Genomic DNA, 16,245 nt, shown 5'->3' on the forward strand with positions numbered 1-16,245 from the left:
AAAACAATAGTATTGAGTGGTTCAGAATACACTTGATCGTTAAATCAAACCTACTACAGAGAAACAGTAGCCACAATATCAATCTGACAATTTCTCAAACGTTGTATTCAATGATCAGCGCGCATAATGATCGTTGAGCAGAAATATACGAGCTATTTTGCTGAATTCGACTGAAGCTTCCTAAAATTGTTCGAAGCATTCAAATAGTCGTCACGAATATGTTATAGTATTATCCATGATGACGTCAAACCTCGATTGCTACGAGATCCCGCGAGGATGGTTTGTGTCAGTATGGCAGCCAAAATGATGTAGGTTGGAGTACTTTGGTCGAGGAAAGAGTGGAAGGCTTTACCATGTGGCGGCAGGTTTTTGTCATCTGTCTGCTGATCACCTTGTCTGATATCTCAAGAGGAGTTCAGGCAAGCTTAGAACGTGAGCCATGTAAGTATATGTTTATTAGACCTCGCCTTCTGTTGAACATAACATAAGGTAGCCTCTAGATTTGTTTTGACAGTTCTGACATCGCGAGAAGACCACTGTTAGTCGAGTGCTGCCGTAATATATGCACTAGTTTATGTTATCCCCCAGACTTACATCTTTTGTTTTTTATTAATACTAGTCATCAAAGAAGAAACTGATAAATGCAACTGGTCAAAGACTATCCCGAAATAGGTGCACCAAACGGCTCCTGTCTGCCTCAGTCCAATCACCTGCCAGAGCTGTTACTAAGAAAACCGACCGATAGTTGTTTTGTGTTTACGTTGTCTCTGCTAACATTCCAAGTTTCTAAAGGTTATATACATCCAACTAATTCCTGATCTATCCAAAGTCGCTTACTAAATATGCAGATGGGTCAAGATAAGACTGTGAGTTGATTATTGAATGATATAAAAGTTCCAAAAAAAATGGCTGCCAGGCGTAAACTTATTCAGATGTACACTTATCACATCATATTTTCAGAAACAATGTCAGAAATATTGTAATATATTTTTGTACATATGTTTATATACTTCAAGAATGTTGAGATACCATGGGCATATTTATTGTTTCCCAATTGACATGTTGGATATTAAATGACTAAACACATTGAAATTGTGAAATATTATTCCTTTGCAATATGAATTCATTGATATATGTGAAGAACTGTGTGATTTCCCCAATTTTGTGAAAAGATTTGACATAGTATTGTGAAATATTATTACTACTTAATTGATTTATGATGACAAATGAGATTCATATGCTTAGTTGTTTAACATAAGCCAAAGCCATTATGATTGTTATTTAACACATAGGGTTGTTTTGGAAGCCACAAACTCACCTGTTCACAGTACTGTGCATTTGCAGATATAACCTTTTATTTTTATGTGGTATAAACGTCAATGAAAATAAATACCAGAGCATTATTTTCTGCAATAACTTGTGTACAGTCAGGTTCTATAAGTGACTTTAGCCCAAAATAATTATGATGGTATTTTGTATTGGTAATGCCATATTGATGGCAAAGTATTAGTTACATAAATATGTATGCCCTCAACATGCATTATATGAACAATGATACATATATAATGATAATCATATCATCTATTTTCATGATGTTAGACGATTATGGAATTGCTTACTTACTTAGATAGCATACGGCAACGGTTTTGTCTTACTTCCACCATGACCATGTCAAATGTATTCCTCAGCATCTTGATATTATCCCCAGTATCTAGGAAGTATAACTAATATATTACAAAGTTGCAATGATAGTATGGTGAGATACCTTTCATGTAGTTTTGCACGAGTTTCTATGGTAGTATTAAAAACTCTAAATGAGAATTTCTGAACAAATACAAATAACAGACTTGAATTTTTGTAGTCTCTGCTTATCTAGACTTAATCCTTGAAGGATAGAATTACTATACATCCATGGGCTTAATCTTCAGCACAGCCTTGGAGCAAGGCTGCTCATGTTCGATTTTCATTTATCTGCTGAGCATCTAAAAGGTGCATTTGTGTCAGTGCACAATTATTTTGAGTTGTTTATTTTCAAACATGCAGTATAGATTTTGGAAACATAATAAAAAAGCAACAGTTTGTGCCATTACTCCTATCAACATACACATCCATATTCAGTATATGTATTAGTGTACCATTTCCTTGTGGATCTTATATACTCATCAAATGTGGACATTGCATATACATGAACCCAGCTGCTGTGAATGATTCATTAAACAACTTCATGAGTTGAAAAACGGGGCAAGAGCTACCGATATCAGAAACAGTAAGGAAGATGTTATCCATATAATATAATGTGTGTACTTCCACCTTCTTATGCATGCATACTTTCCAGTAGATAAATTAAGTAAACTACAGTATAACAAACATTCTTTTAACATTGTATAAGTGGCAGAGTGTTTTGGGGGTTCTGGGCACATGCTATACATGTTAGTTGAAAAGCGGTTATAACTAAATGAGATTGGTGTTCACTTTAAACTGATTATGACCATAATTTTTCCTGCATGTAGATTAGTGTTTAGTCTCTGAATATGTATTATTTTTATAGAAACAAACAATTCCTTTTAAAGTAAAAAAGGAGATTGGGGAGTCATCCATTCATAACTTAAGCAAAATGATATCAAAAGCATGGATCCTTGTTCTAACCTTCAGTGTTGTTAGTTGAATACAGTGAAATAATGAGCAAAAAGATTTTTCTTGGTTACATCTTCTTCTTTTATTCTGGACCACAACATTTCGAGGCTTGTTCTGGCCCCATCATCAGGTAAAATAAGAAGATATAACCCAGAAAAATCTCTGTGTTCATCATATGGCATCTTCTAAAATGCCAATCAAACATTTACAGTGAAATAGATCTAAAGAAGCAAATGTCAATGACGCTGGGATCCACAATTCCAGTGAACACTGATCGTAGTTTGATCTGCATTGTTATCATGGTTATGATGCACCGTGCCCTGTGGGCAGTCTGCAGCATGAACTATTGTTGATAACCACCTGGTAACCAGCAAACAGCCAGATGCAGGCTAATCCCGTGTGGACAAGACCTACTGGACAGCACTGTCACAGCAGTGGGGCATCAGAAGACCTGCTGACCAGGCTTAAGTCTTTTTGTGAAAGATGGAAGTGATTAGTATTGTTGAGACAGGGTACTGTTAGAGAAATAAGAGGTGCTTGTCATTTGATAGTATATTATGTTGGTTAACCCGGGGAACCCACAATCATTTGATAGAAGTGTTACGATCCCTTACCATTTGCTATTTCTTTCCAAAAGCTGATTTGATATTGATTATTCTTATGGTTATGTTAGAAGGACTTAGTATCTGTAATAAGTTAGCATCGTTAACTATAGGCCAGAATGTAACCAGTATTCCTTGAGGGATGATGCAGCTGAGTGTAGAGGTGGCCTAGCTTTTGGGTGAGTGAGTAAGTGAGTTTGTTATACGCCATACTCAGCAATATTCCAGCTGTATGGCATCCTAGCCGTTGAAGCATTTGCTTATCAAAATGGAAGACCTGAGTTATATCCTCAAACAGAAACAATTAGACTAACATTTAGGTTCTGAATGTATCTAATTTTGGTTGTGACTTATAAACCCATTTAAACTGAAAAGGAGCCCCAGTCAGACGGGAAATTCAAACCTCAGGGAATCTAAACTTGCCTACATTTGGGGCTTTAGCATTGTAGGGAGTGCTAGGCTGTAGGGAAAATAAAATCATTTAGGGACTGAGGCCGACTAAGATTAGTAAGAAGCAGTGTGTGGGCCTATTTCTTGTATCCCTGACGTGATATTAAGCTAAAAGTGGCATAAACATACTCCTTCCCTCACCCAGACTAATGTCATTCTAAAAATCATTCTGAAAAGCTAAAAATCATCCTTAATGTTAATGCATATAGATCTCTGAAAAATGTTGATTTAACTGTATGTTTTCTAGTTTGCCATGTTGTTTGAAAGGTCAACAACACATATATTTGTTCATGGCAAGTTTATATTTTGGTATGATCAGACTGTTTCTTGTGGTGCTTGGTTTGATGCTGTTATGATTATGTTGTTGGTTGTGTGAACAAGCACCTGTTGTTGAGATCTCAGATAAGTTGTGCGTCAGTCATTATCGAGGGCAAGCACCTGCTCTGCTGGTGATTGTCCTCCACCTGGGGCTTAGTATTGTCACTTGTAATAATAGATATTTTCTTTTGCTAATATTCTAATACTAATAATAACAATAGTCAGTCGAACCCTCTTTGTTGCATTTCTATCTCAGTCTGTAAATCATTATTAAAAAAAATTCAATGCTGTTTGAAAATTCAGAAAGTTTGTGGTTCATTGATGTGATCCAGATACTGTATTCAAATCTTGAGTTCGATTGAATATTGCCACACTAAGCATTAAGGGATCTTTTTCTAAAATAGCCCTCTCTTCAGCGAAACACAAGTCCTCTAACAAAGCCATCACTTATGTGTGTGGAGAGTCAAGTATTAGGAATTATTTCGATCCAAATTGGAACTTTTCATGGACATTTGCTACAACCTTAAGACAAAATGTCAGTCTCAAATTATTCCTGAATGAACCCCTCACCCTTGTGTTTTCTGCACTTAATGTTCATAACTATCTTAAAACATTTGTCTGCCTCTTGAAACTCACAGTTTGTTTACTTCTTTGAACTTTGAAAGTTTCTAAATAACAAAAGTGTGAACCTGTTCTTGTTGCCACTGGTAACAACATGTCACGACATGGTTGTCAAGTAGCTGGTGGTGACGTATAGTGTTAAGAGGATGGTTGTCACACACGTGTGGCAATTCAGACTACCAACAAATCACTGAGTGTGAGTGAGTGAGTGAATTTACTTTCAAGCCTCTTCAGCAATATTCCAGCACTATCGCAGTAGGGAAACGAGAAATGGACTTCACACATAGTACCCATGTGGGAAATCAAACCCATTTGTTCTGCTTGACAAGCTAACACTTTAACTGCTAGGCTAGCCCAGCGCCACAAAACACTGAAATGGAGTGAATTAGTGTTATCGGATATTAATGATGTAATGAGCTCTGTTCTTCAATTTGATGTTTCTCAGCAGGTGGAAAATCAGGCTGGTCAAGTGCAATTATATATTCAAATACCCTTGAGCAAGGGGAAAACTTTGATATTTCAACCCTGTGGTCTTGACATTTTGTTAATTACTCGGGTCACTGTTACCCTTGGTAATTGAAATGCATCTTGATTTGGGAAAATGTTTTTCAAACAACAAAAACACCTTTGATACATTTGGTGAGTGAAAGTGACATTTCGATAAATGTCAGCTAGACTGATCGGTACAAGGAGTTACAATTACATGCTGAGGTATCATTGTGTTGGTTTTGTTATCAACAGTCGTACTTGTCTCTCATACACACCCTGAAACAATTATATGCAGCTTGGCCTTATGGCACTTTTATTAATTCTCCATCTTTGTCATGGCAGCGACACCAGAAATGACCACGTCCCCATGTGGGGAATCAAACCCACGTCTTTGACATGATGAGTGAATGCTTTAACCACTAGGCTACCACACCACCTCTCAGGGATTGAGGCAGTGTTTGTAATTCTTTAATTTGCCAGTTGGCCATCACGGCCTGATGCCATCCTCAGACTTAAAAATCTACAAGCCCTGAATGAAATCTACAGACAAAGCAATAAAAACATAATAGACTTCACGATACACAGATTCACACTATTCTACAAAATCAATTAGTTAAGCTTATGGTGCAGAGCAGAGTTTTTATTTGTTAGAGACTGGTGTTCAGCAAGGCACTGAAATACCAGGAAGTGAAACTGTAGGTTACCATAACATGATAGATGGTTCATGAACATTAATAAAGAAAAAAATATGGGAAAGATTCTAGTTGAAAAATGTAATCACAGATAATTTACAGAAGGCCACAATGGCCCGCAAATATTTGAAAGTGCTGTCCTGATGGAATAACAACTGGCGCTGGATCTCGGGGCTGGTGATTATTTGGAATGCTGGTCTGAGAACAGTTTAGACCTGCTAAGCTGGGACTTGTATTGCATTAAGGGAAGGAAGGTATCACCAGGCTCAGGTGCTGAGAGATAGACGTTGGAAAGACAGGAATTATATTACTTAGGTCTTAAACAGGCCCACTGAGATGTTGCTGGAATGTTGCTAAAATTGGTGCAGAATTAAACTCACTCACTCAAACGGAGGCATATGGGCAGTTAATGGAATAATATCCCAATAAACAGCTTGTTAGGTCAACAGTAACTCGTCATGTCATCTCTAACAAAAAATGGTGCAAGCATGTAAATCACCACAAATCAAAATGCCTATTGATCATACAGACCCTGAAACAAATATATTTAAGGAAGCTAGTCGAGAATATCTGCACATCTAGATTTACCACAGTTTCAGGTCTACAAACTGACAGAAATTTGACAAAAATTATTTGTAACAGAATTGAGCAATATCCAAGCATTTGTCATTAAGGAAATACTGTGTGTTGTCTTTATAGTGTTTATCTCTTCCAGTTCCTGCAACACTGAAAACAAATCCTCTCTTGTGTTGTCTTCTCCCTCTCCCAACCCATCACTTTGACCTGAGTTTTACTTATATTTGATTGCTCTGTCCTCAAGTGTTTAAAAGAGTGCTTCAGTGTTCAAAGAAACAATGCTTCTTGTGGGATACGTGTTGGACAAAGAATCATTTACGGATGAAGAAAACTGTCTTGTTATTGTCTACATATAGTTCAACCAAACAGTGATTGATTACCATTAGAGCATGATGTAAATAAGTTGTGTGTTTTATCGATTTAATTGAGGACATGTTACACATTCATTATTATGTTTATTGAGGGTTTTATGGAATGAACTGGTTTTGGTGATTCATGAGGACATGAAGAAGTTGTTGGGAACAGTATCCAATAACATTACAGGAAAACTTGAAGCAGAAGGAAAAATGAAAACCAAGCATGATCTGTCATTAATCATGTTCGTTGATAATCACATGAGTGAGTCAGTTTGATGATTAATTAGTTTTTGTAGAGATTCCTGAAAGGACACATAGAAAGTTTATAAGGTTTGAAAATTGTGAAATCTTGAAGAGATTCCAGAAAATGTTGCCAGTTTTTTAAATACTTTTATGTTAAAATAGTTGCCAAAACTTATGTAAATGTTTTCAGGTTTTTTTTTTTTTTTTAAAAAAAATAGTTCCAACATGAAAACATTCCATAAAGAATGTTAATCTTACTATTGGGTGGTTAGGCTCGCTGACTTGGTTGACACATGCCATCGGTTCCCCATTGCGCAGATCGATGCTCAAGTTGTTGATCACTGGATTGTCTGGTCCAGACCACCGCCATATAGCTGAAATATTGCTGAGAGCGGTGTAAAACTAAACTCACTCACTAATCTTACTAGTTTTGAAATGATTTAAAATTAAAAACATTGCAAACAGTAAATGAGGGATAGAAATGCAGATGGTTGTTTAGTGTTGTGATGTTAACATATGGCAATGTCTGACTGTCAGAAATTTGTCACCCAACAACATAAACTTCATAATATTTTGCCTTGCAATGTCCAGTGATATTTATAAATTATTTTATTACCCATTTTCTCAACAGTCATGACCAACTGACTGTACTCCTATAATCTGTCCTATCTACAAACAGCAATAACACCCTGGCACTGGACTTGGTAACCTGATTCTTAGGGCAGGGCATTATAGAAGTACCCCATGGGAGATATAGGTTATTGCCTGCATCAATCAATATATTCTCTCCAGGTGTGGGATAAAGTGCTATGTGGGACTGTAGGTTAAGTAGATGCTGTTTTGCAGGCTAACACATAAACAACATTAGGAGAGGTGATCGCATAGTCAAGTTAGAGGAATTCAGCCCCAAAGTTAAGATGATTAATATTCTGTGTGATTTTGAAACCACTCAGTGTTGAGTTTGGTTCCCTGGTGATTTAATCATGCTGTATTGAATTTGGAAACAAATGTCCATCTTGACATGTTAGTTCTTAAATTTTTGAGGTTAACTATAAAGTTATTTTGAAAACTCAGGCTCTTATCTTCATGATGTGAACTTTTAAAGCCTTCCAAGGGAACTTTATCTTGAATTCATCTTAGATTATGTACAGTCTGTATTACTTTGGATTGTAAACATGTTGGTGATTGACTTGTTCATGTTGGCCATGACAGACAGAAAGTCCATACATATATCTCATCTGATAATCAGATATTTTCTATTAGTAAATGTGTAATTATAAAGACGAAGTTAATTCTATAGTCTGTTTCCCGTGAAAACTTACTGATGAATTTCACTTTTAACAAAAAAGTAATTTGAATAAAGTGAAATTAAGAGTGCGAATCCTCATTAGTTTACCTTGCCAATTGCACATTTAAATCTCATAATTTTATTCCACTTAAGATATAGTGATCATAGTTTCAAAGGGCTGTTACTAGTTTATATATTACAAGGGGGTAAGCCCAGTAGTTACCTTAAACCAACTCATTCTCAGTATTCCATTTAATGTGCATACCCCCTTGTACTGGAAACCAGTAATAGCGATTTGAAACTATGATCGTTTGTTAAACAACTTTTATCCAAAGTTTAAAAAATTCTGAAATTTAAATGTGCAATCGGCAAGATGCAATTACGAAGATTTGAACTCTTAAATTTCGCTTTGTTTGATTTACATTTTTAGTTAAAGTGAAATTCACTGGCATGTTTTCAAGGCAAACAGACTATAGTATTCAAGTATTCTTGACATCAGCCTAAAAAATATTCTTTCATGTGGAAACATCATTTTCTTATTGGCAAGTTTATTATGAATCAACTGGATGCACAACTATCCTAATTGTTTCAGCAAAAACTAAAGTAATTATTTGAAGGATTAGGATTGATTAACTACCATGCTGAATTATGACATTTACTAATGACATGTACAAATACTGATGACGTCCAGGAGTTAGAAACCAAGCATTTATCGATCAAGTGGAACCCTACTGAATAAATGTTCTGTAAACAGAAAAGTGATATATTCACCAGTAAAATTTAGAATGGTTTGCCCAGCAATGTTGTGGAATATGCTCGAAAAAAAAAAAAGGCAATTGATGATGAATATTTTTTGGGATATTTTGTCTGGAGACAGCTGAGAACATAATTTTACACACCAAACAATGCGTAAAAATTGTTTGTGATCCCAACTGTTACTACTGCAGTATATAACAAGTCTGAAAAAAATATAATGCTTTAAAAAATTAGGACAAGGAATTTACAGTTTTTGTAATTCTTGATGTCATTTCTGTACTAGCAAGGGATGCTTATTTGGTTTCTTAACTTGTTGCCCGAGTTTGTTTCTATCAAAATGACCGAGTCTGCCATTTGTTATGGATTTTGGTAGCCCTTCCAAATCTTGGGTTCAGGTCTGATCATTGATCAACTACAGCTCAAAGTGGGTGTTGCTTTTACTCATTCACTCACTCATTCAAAATACAACTTTTCAGTTAAACACTGATCATGTACTTAATTATTCCATAAAGATGTTGCCTGATCTTGTGGCCTCATCTGTTAAGTGCGCAGAACAATATATCATGAGGAGGATCAAAGGAATTATGGCTGAAATTGGTAATGTTCTACATCGATTCCCTAAGCTAAGTAATTGCTTCCTGTCCTTTTGGGACTGGAGCTTAGAGACATCAGTCCAGTACTGTGTCAATCTTCACTTCACTTGACAGAATATAGTCAGGTTTCACAGTCTTGGACTTACAGCATGGTCAAGTAGTGAGTGAGTGCGTGCATGACCATTAGCCAATGTCAAGGATAGAAATGAGTGAGTGCATGACCATTAGCCCATGTCAAGTAGTGGAGTGAGTGAGTGAGAGTGCATGACCATTAGCCCATGGCAAGATTAGAAATGAAAGAGTGCATGACCATTAGCCCATGTCAAGTAGTGGAGTGAGTGAGTGAATGCATGACCATTAGCCCATGTCAAGTAGTGGAGTGAGTGAGTGAGTGCAACACCATTAGCCCATGTCAAGTACACTAGGTGCTTCTCCCACAAAGCAAAAAAGAAAGAATGAAAGTATTTGTTAAGTCCATATTGCCTCAGTTCTGAAAAATGCATTGTTCCATGTTCCATTAAAGAGTTTTCTTTTTAGTGGACATGAATATGTTCAAATACAATAACTATATTTCTTTGACTAAATAAATGTTGGTCAGGGTACATCTTTTTATATCTGAAAGGGTATATCCCACTTTATGCTCCTGTATTACCTTGTGTAACCACTGACTAGTTCCATAGCCCAAAGGAAAAAGATTTCCCAAACACTCCATTGCATACTTACAACTGAGACAAGATAATTTCTATAATTGACCAAGAAGAGTCAAATTTACTTGTATCTTGTTTGGCTAATAGGGTGAAATACCAGCTGCAGAACCATATATTAATTCCAAGAGATCGATCGGCATACATGAACCATTCCATTTGTACTGGGGCATCTGTGGTACTTGTCATTAGTGTCACAAAATGTATGACAGATTTTGTCTCGTTAGTTTACTATTTTAGGCTGGTAGAGACTGGGAGGGAAAATCGATGTTTGATCATGATAGAAAGCCACTCCGTCAATGCGTCATTTCAGCCGATCACATTGAAGCAGCTCCTTGATCCATAATTGATCCAGTACAGGTAGTTGTTAGGTGATGATGCTAGATAACAGAAAGCTATGAGTGTGATCTAAACCATATCACAGTGTACCTGTTCCAGTGTCATACAGGGATTTTTCCTTGAAAGTTTACATACACATTGGTTTTGAAACCTGTGGGAGCTTGTCATACTGTTGATAAATTAACATTTACATTAATTAATGGTCCTTTGGTTGAAGTATCTCAGTTAACTCATGAACTTTGGATCATCCTGGGTTTCTGTAAAGGATCATCTATTCTTTAATGGAATAATGTATGAATTTGATGTTGTAGTATGGACTGTTTCAGCTTGGGCAGTGGTGATAGCTCATCACACCAAAGACCTGTGTTTGATTTTTCCAAATGGGTGCTATGTGTGACGTCCATTTTGGGTGTCCTTGGCCATGATAATGCTGGAATACTGGAATAATGCTAAATCCTGTGGTGTAAAAGCTCCAGGTCAGGTTTTGGACTGAAGGCTTTGAATGTTTCTGTAAGAATCAAAGCATTTTCTATAATGTGTTCATTGGTCATCAACTCCTCTATCAAACCAACCTTAAAATATAAAATCCAACAGAACTTCTGTGATTGTTAGAGTAAACCAATGCTATGTCCTCAAATATGCAAATAGCTACCAATCAGTTCTCACTAGATTCTGTCATTATCATGCTCTTTAAGTAGGCGGTCTGTCAGAGTACATACAGAAACTGATTACAGTTTACATGGCATTTAATGCAGCTTGATTTGACTAACCAGCGTTTCATCAGGACTCCATTGATTTGCCGCCCTATTTATATGAATTATAAGATTGATAACCTTGGTAGTAAGTGATACAGCATCACAACTACCACTGGATGCAATTCTTTTGGAAAGCAAGAATCTGTTTTGTCACTGCCTTACTATTCATTCAAAGTGTGGCGCTACCATGGCACATAAACCATTATTCGCACTTTGCTTGCATTTGTGTTGGAAGAGTTGTGTTGATTTTTCTTCAAATGGATCACCCTAAGCCTACAACAACTAGATTGATTTCAGGCGACCCAATTAAATAGCCATAGTAACGGAGCGTTGTCAGCGAAACAGGGTCGGCATTGACGTCATGTAGTCCTCTTTGGAAGGACTAGGTTTCGGCCGCGACAGTTTGGTCAATGAATCAATGCTTGAGCAGGAGACACAGGTTTTTGTTGTGTACACAGCGTAAGCTGCTTGAAGCTGTTTGGGTGTGGAACAAGCACAGTATACTTTCATTGGGGCTTCCTCCTGAAATGAATTGGTGAAAACCAGTTTTTCTTTCCTCTTGATTCCTCCTTTTGTGGTGTTGAAGGAATGTAAAGAACTGAATGCCTCTTGCAATGAAACCTTCCAATACCCTAAAGCAATGACAAAATGGAAGCTGAATGTAGTGATGAGTGTTTTTCATGGAGGGATGCCTAGGCCATTGATAAAGAATTGAATATTGAATTGATTCAACGGTGATCGAGATATGAAGAGCTTCCAGTGTTTGTCGTAGGGTTGTAGTGATTCTGAAGTTGCTGCTATTTCTGTTTCGTTATTATCTGCGACTGTGACGAAAAAGGGAAACTGACAGGTTGTCAATGCATATTATGATTTTGACAAGACAGAAGGGATAGTTAGGCTTCTTATGGGAACAGATTCTTGATGTGGCAAGAAATAAAGAGCATGATTTTCATCTTGTTTTGGACATTAATAACACAGAAAAACTAAGCAGCACACTAATGCTAACCAGACACATGCTGAGACAAAACATAATAGCATTGATACAAGAATCTTATTCCATGGATTAAACAGATCAATATTTCTATAACAGACAGACCATTTGATAATCTCGCCAAGGGCTCTGAGATTTTTCCTGAAAAAATAATCTCTTCCTGAAAAATACCAGGAAAATATTGTCAAACAGAAGCAGCCAAGTAATTGTGGAATAGCTGGATAAAGAACATTGCTGTGGCGCCCCCTGGGAGATTCCAGTAATTGATGGTTGGACGATAACTGCAGTCATGCAACACCCACTCACTTGGCTCTGCATTGCATTTCTATATAAGTGTCTACTGCTGGGAGCAATTTTTCTCTGCTGTAATCCATCTGAAAGTGTACCATGATTGTTGGTCCTCATGATAGTTGTTGCCTGGAAATCATGACCTGGATCTTGTGATGCAAAGCCATCTTAGAGCTACGAAGGTCATGTAAATGTGTTATTAACTGTTAATGTGTGGGAGTTACAATCACCTTAAATGTTATGGACGAGATCCCTTATCACTCTCATAACTCACGAGCCAAATATTTTGCAATTTTGCAAATAAATTCAAAAGCATATCATCTTTCTAAATTCATTTGAATTGTATGCCAATGTACAAAAAAATCATTCACAATGGCCACGTTTTTGGGCACAGGAACAAATGTGGTTGTAATTGCCTTATGCTTTCTGTGATGAACATGAAATCATAATGGTTATGAACTGGTATGATGTTTGAATGGGAAGACCCGTGCAGTCAATCATTTTATTCTACATTGACAATGCCTTAAACTCTCCTTATGCAAGACGAGTACATGGATGGCAACTTCTACATTGTATAATACGACATACATCCGATGGCTTCTTGCCCTTTTATCACCTTATATATTTTCCAACTTCTAAATCTCAACTCTCCTTATCATTTGCTGTGAACCCTTGTTGCAACTGTTTGTTAAACTTGAACATTTACGTACATGGACCTCAGGCCTTTCTGTTGAATACTGAATAAAATGGTTGGTAGGTTGGTTCAATTGAGACACACAACTTATATTATCGGAGGCTGCTGACGTGGAAACAGAAGCTAAGAAACATAATTTCAACCTGATCTTTGAATATTAATTCTAATTAGGAAAGCTGGCATTAGTGCTTAACAGGTTGAGACAGTAATTTAGTTTAAACTGGTGAAAGGATCCATTAATGAAACCCCTCTAAGAATGGAACAGAGGTGGTGACACTACAGCAGAGATATATGTGACTGAAAGTAGGTTTACAGAGTGCTACTAATTCCCTACCTGTTGCCCTGCTGTAAAGGAATGTATATATTCATAGATAAGCTGCAATACAAGAAGACCAATATCAATGGAAATGTTCCTGATGCATTATAAGCCTATCTGTGGCAGTATGAAACATGAAGGTATGTCTTTGAGCATCATGTGTTATTCAGATAAATGGGCAAAATAATATCTGTCCAATTAAGGTACTTTATGGTAAATGGTGTGTTGCAGCATTCTGGCATCCATAATCATGCCTGATGTAGGGTAGTTGTTAAACACACTTACTCAGACAGTTAGCGTACATTAGATACACACATTGTAGAAGCCTGATCCGTGTATTTGTGACAACAATATTGGATCCTGAGGACCACTTGTAAATGACCAGTAATGAAAAATGACTGGACATGTCCACTCAATGGCTTTGAGAGAGAGGGAGTGAGTTTAGTTTTTATGCCACTCTCAACAATATTCATGATATTAGAGCAATATCAAGGAGACACCAGAAATGGGCTTCACACACTGTAGAATTGAACATGTGTCTTCTGTGTGAGAAACAAATGCTTTACCCACAAGGTTACCCCACCACCCTTCACTGGGAGAGTTCAGTACTTACTTTCACTGTTCCATGAAACTGATCTGCTTAGTAACAGAGTAACCATCTATTTGAGTTATGCCATACTGACCCATCCCCAGCTGTCTGCATCCTCTGTACTTTATCTGCAGATGCTGTGTAATAAAAAATACTGTCTTTGTATCTCAACCTGGTTTGGTGAAGGATGTGTGAAAAAACCCACTGACCTTCCATCAGGGAAGCCAAGTCAAACTCTCATACATGTATGCAGTCAGATTTTCATAAATGGGAAGTATGCGCCTGGAGGAATGAATGATTCTGTGTGGAGTTGACGCTGAGGATCAAGTGTTGATGACTTCCACTATCTTCTCTGCATCACCATGGCTTCTAATGCATATAACAAAATGTGTGATCAATAGGTTTGATCACCTTACTACTGTAATAATAACCTTCAGACTGGATACCTAAATGACATCAGATCGATAGGTCTTTGTCATGATCCAGCTCTGCAGCAATGGCAGTCTATGGTCATGTAGCTATATTAGGTGGAAATTACGTCAAGGATAACGACAGAACAAGAACAGTACTGTTTATAGCTTTGTTGTGTACATGTGGTGTCTTGGTGGAGTTTTCCAGCAAAACACAAACAACAGTAGTCTGTTGTCATGAAGCTATTTTTGATAGAAATGACAATGACAACAGCAAAACAAGGACAGTACAGTTGCGGCTTTGTCCTGAACGTTTGGTGTCTTTTGAGAGTTTTCCAGCCAACAACAAGAGTCTGGTCATGAAACTTTTGGAAAGCAGTGACATCAAGGATGGTGGCACACGCACGCACACGTCTTGATGTCTTGGTAGTTTTCCAGCAACAAAGGAAGCTGGAACAGTTACTAATCTTTAGCTATATAGCCTTTTTTCGTTGGAGATGACGTCCTTGTCAAGGATGATGGCAATGCAAGAACATTACTGTTGCAGGACAGAACATAACGGAAATGGACAGTTAGCCTCATCTAGCCTTGAACAGTGTTGTATGCAGATGATGCCTTGTAGAGGCTGCCAGGCTACATAATACAGAATGTATAGACTTTATGTTGTTGTACACTGGTAACACGTCCTGTGACCCTGTCTGTGAACATTGTGAACATGTGGCATGCGGGATGGTCTTGTCTTTCTCAGAAGGTTCAAAACAGCCATTAAAGACTGATCATCATTAAATATTTAAAGGATATGTCAGCCTTGTTTGGCCATATTGCTGGAATATTGCTGAGTGCAGTGTAAAACTAAACTCACTCATTCACCTTTGCTTGGTTGGTTTTGATTAATTCTTTAGTCAGTCAGTCCGTTAGTAGATTTTTCAATGAATGAGTTCAGTTTTATGCCTAAATCACCAATATTCCAGCTATGTCTCAACTGTCTGGAAATAATCAAGTCTGGACCAGATAATCCAGTGATCAACAGCATGAAGATCGATCTGCACAATAGGGAACCGACGACATATGTAAACCATGTCAGCGAGCCTGACCACCTGATTCCATTAGTTGCCTCTTACAACAAGTATAGTTGCCTTTTATGGCAAGCTTGGGTTTGCTGAAGGCCTATTTCTACCCCAGACCTTCATGGGTCAGATTTTTAAGCTCTGATGACTTGCAAAAATCAAAAATCAATATCATTGAACACAATGCCAAAGCTCTATATACCATACTACACCAATAATGGTCACAAATATGTCATTATGAAACAGCTTTTAGACATTGGATCTTTTACATAAGATGAGTTGATGCGTTAATTTGCCCGACTTGGATGCAACCCAGTTTTATCTGATCCAACTACACTTGTGCATGTGGCTTAGATTTAGTGAAATCTCCCAGACTGAGCTCTGTCAGTGCAGGGGGCGGTGGGGTTGCCTAGTAGTAAAGCGTTCGCCAACGATGCCGAAGCCTCGGGTTCGATTCGCCACATGGGTTCAATG

General features: G+C 37.4%; 1 protein-coding gene across 1 annotated transcript in view; it reads left to right on the plus strand.

Moving 5' to 3' along the window:
- Nucleotides 1-221: 221 nt before the first annotated feature.
- The window catches only part of LOC137273505 (neural proliferation differentiation and control protein 1-like), a 59,745-nt gene continuing 43,721 nt past the window's right edge, over nucleotides 222-16,245 (plus strand). The window contains exon 1 of the mRNA XM_067806223.1: nucleotides 222-441. Coding sequence (XP_067662324.1) covers nucleotides 354-441 — 88 coding nt within the window. The 5' untranslated portion in view covers nucleotides 222-353. The remainder of the gene's footprint in view (nucleotides 442-16,245) is intronic.

The sequence above is a fragment of the Haliotis asinina genome, chromosome 2 (assembly GCF_037392515.1).
Source record: "Haliotis asinina isolate JCU_RB_2024 chromosome 2, JCU_Hal_asi_v2, whole genome shotgun sequence".
NCBI classification, from domain to species: domain Eukaryota; kingdom Metazoa; phylum Mollusca; class Gastropoda; order Lepetellida; family Haliotidae; genus Haliotis; species Haliotis asinina.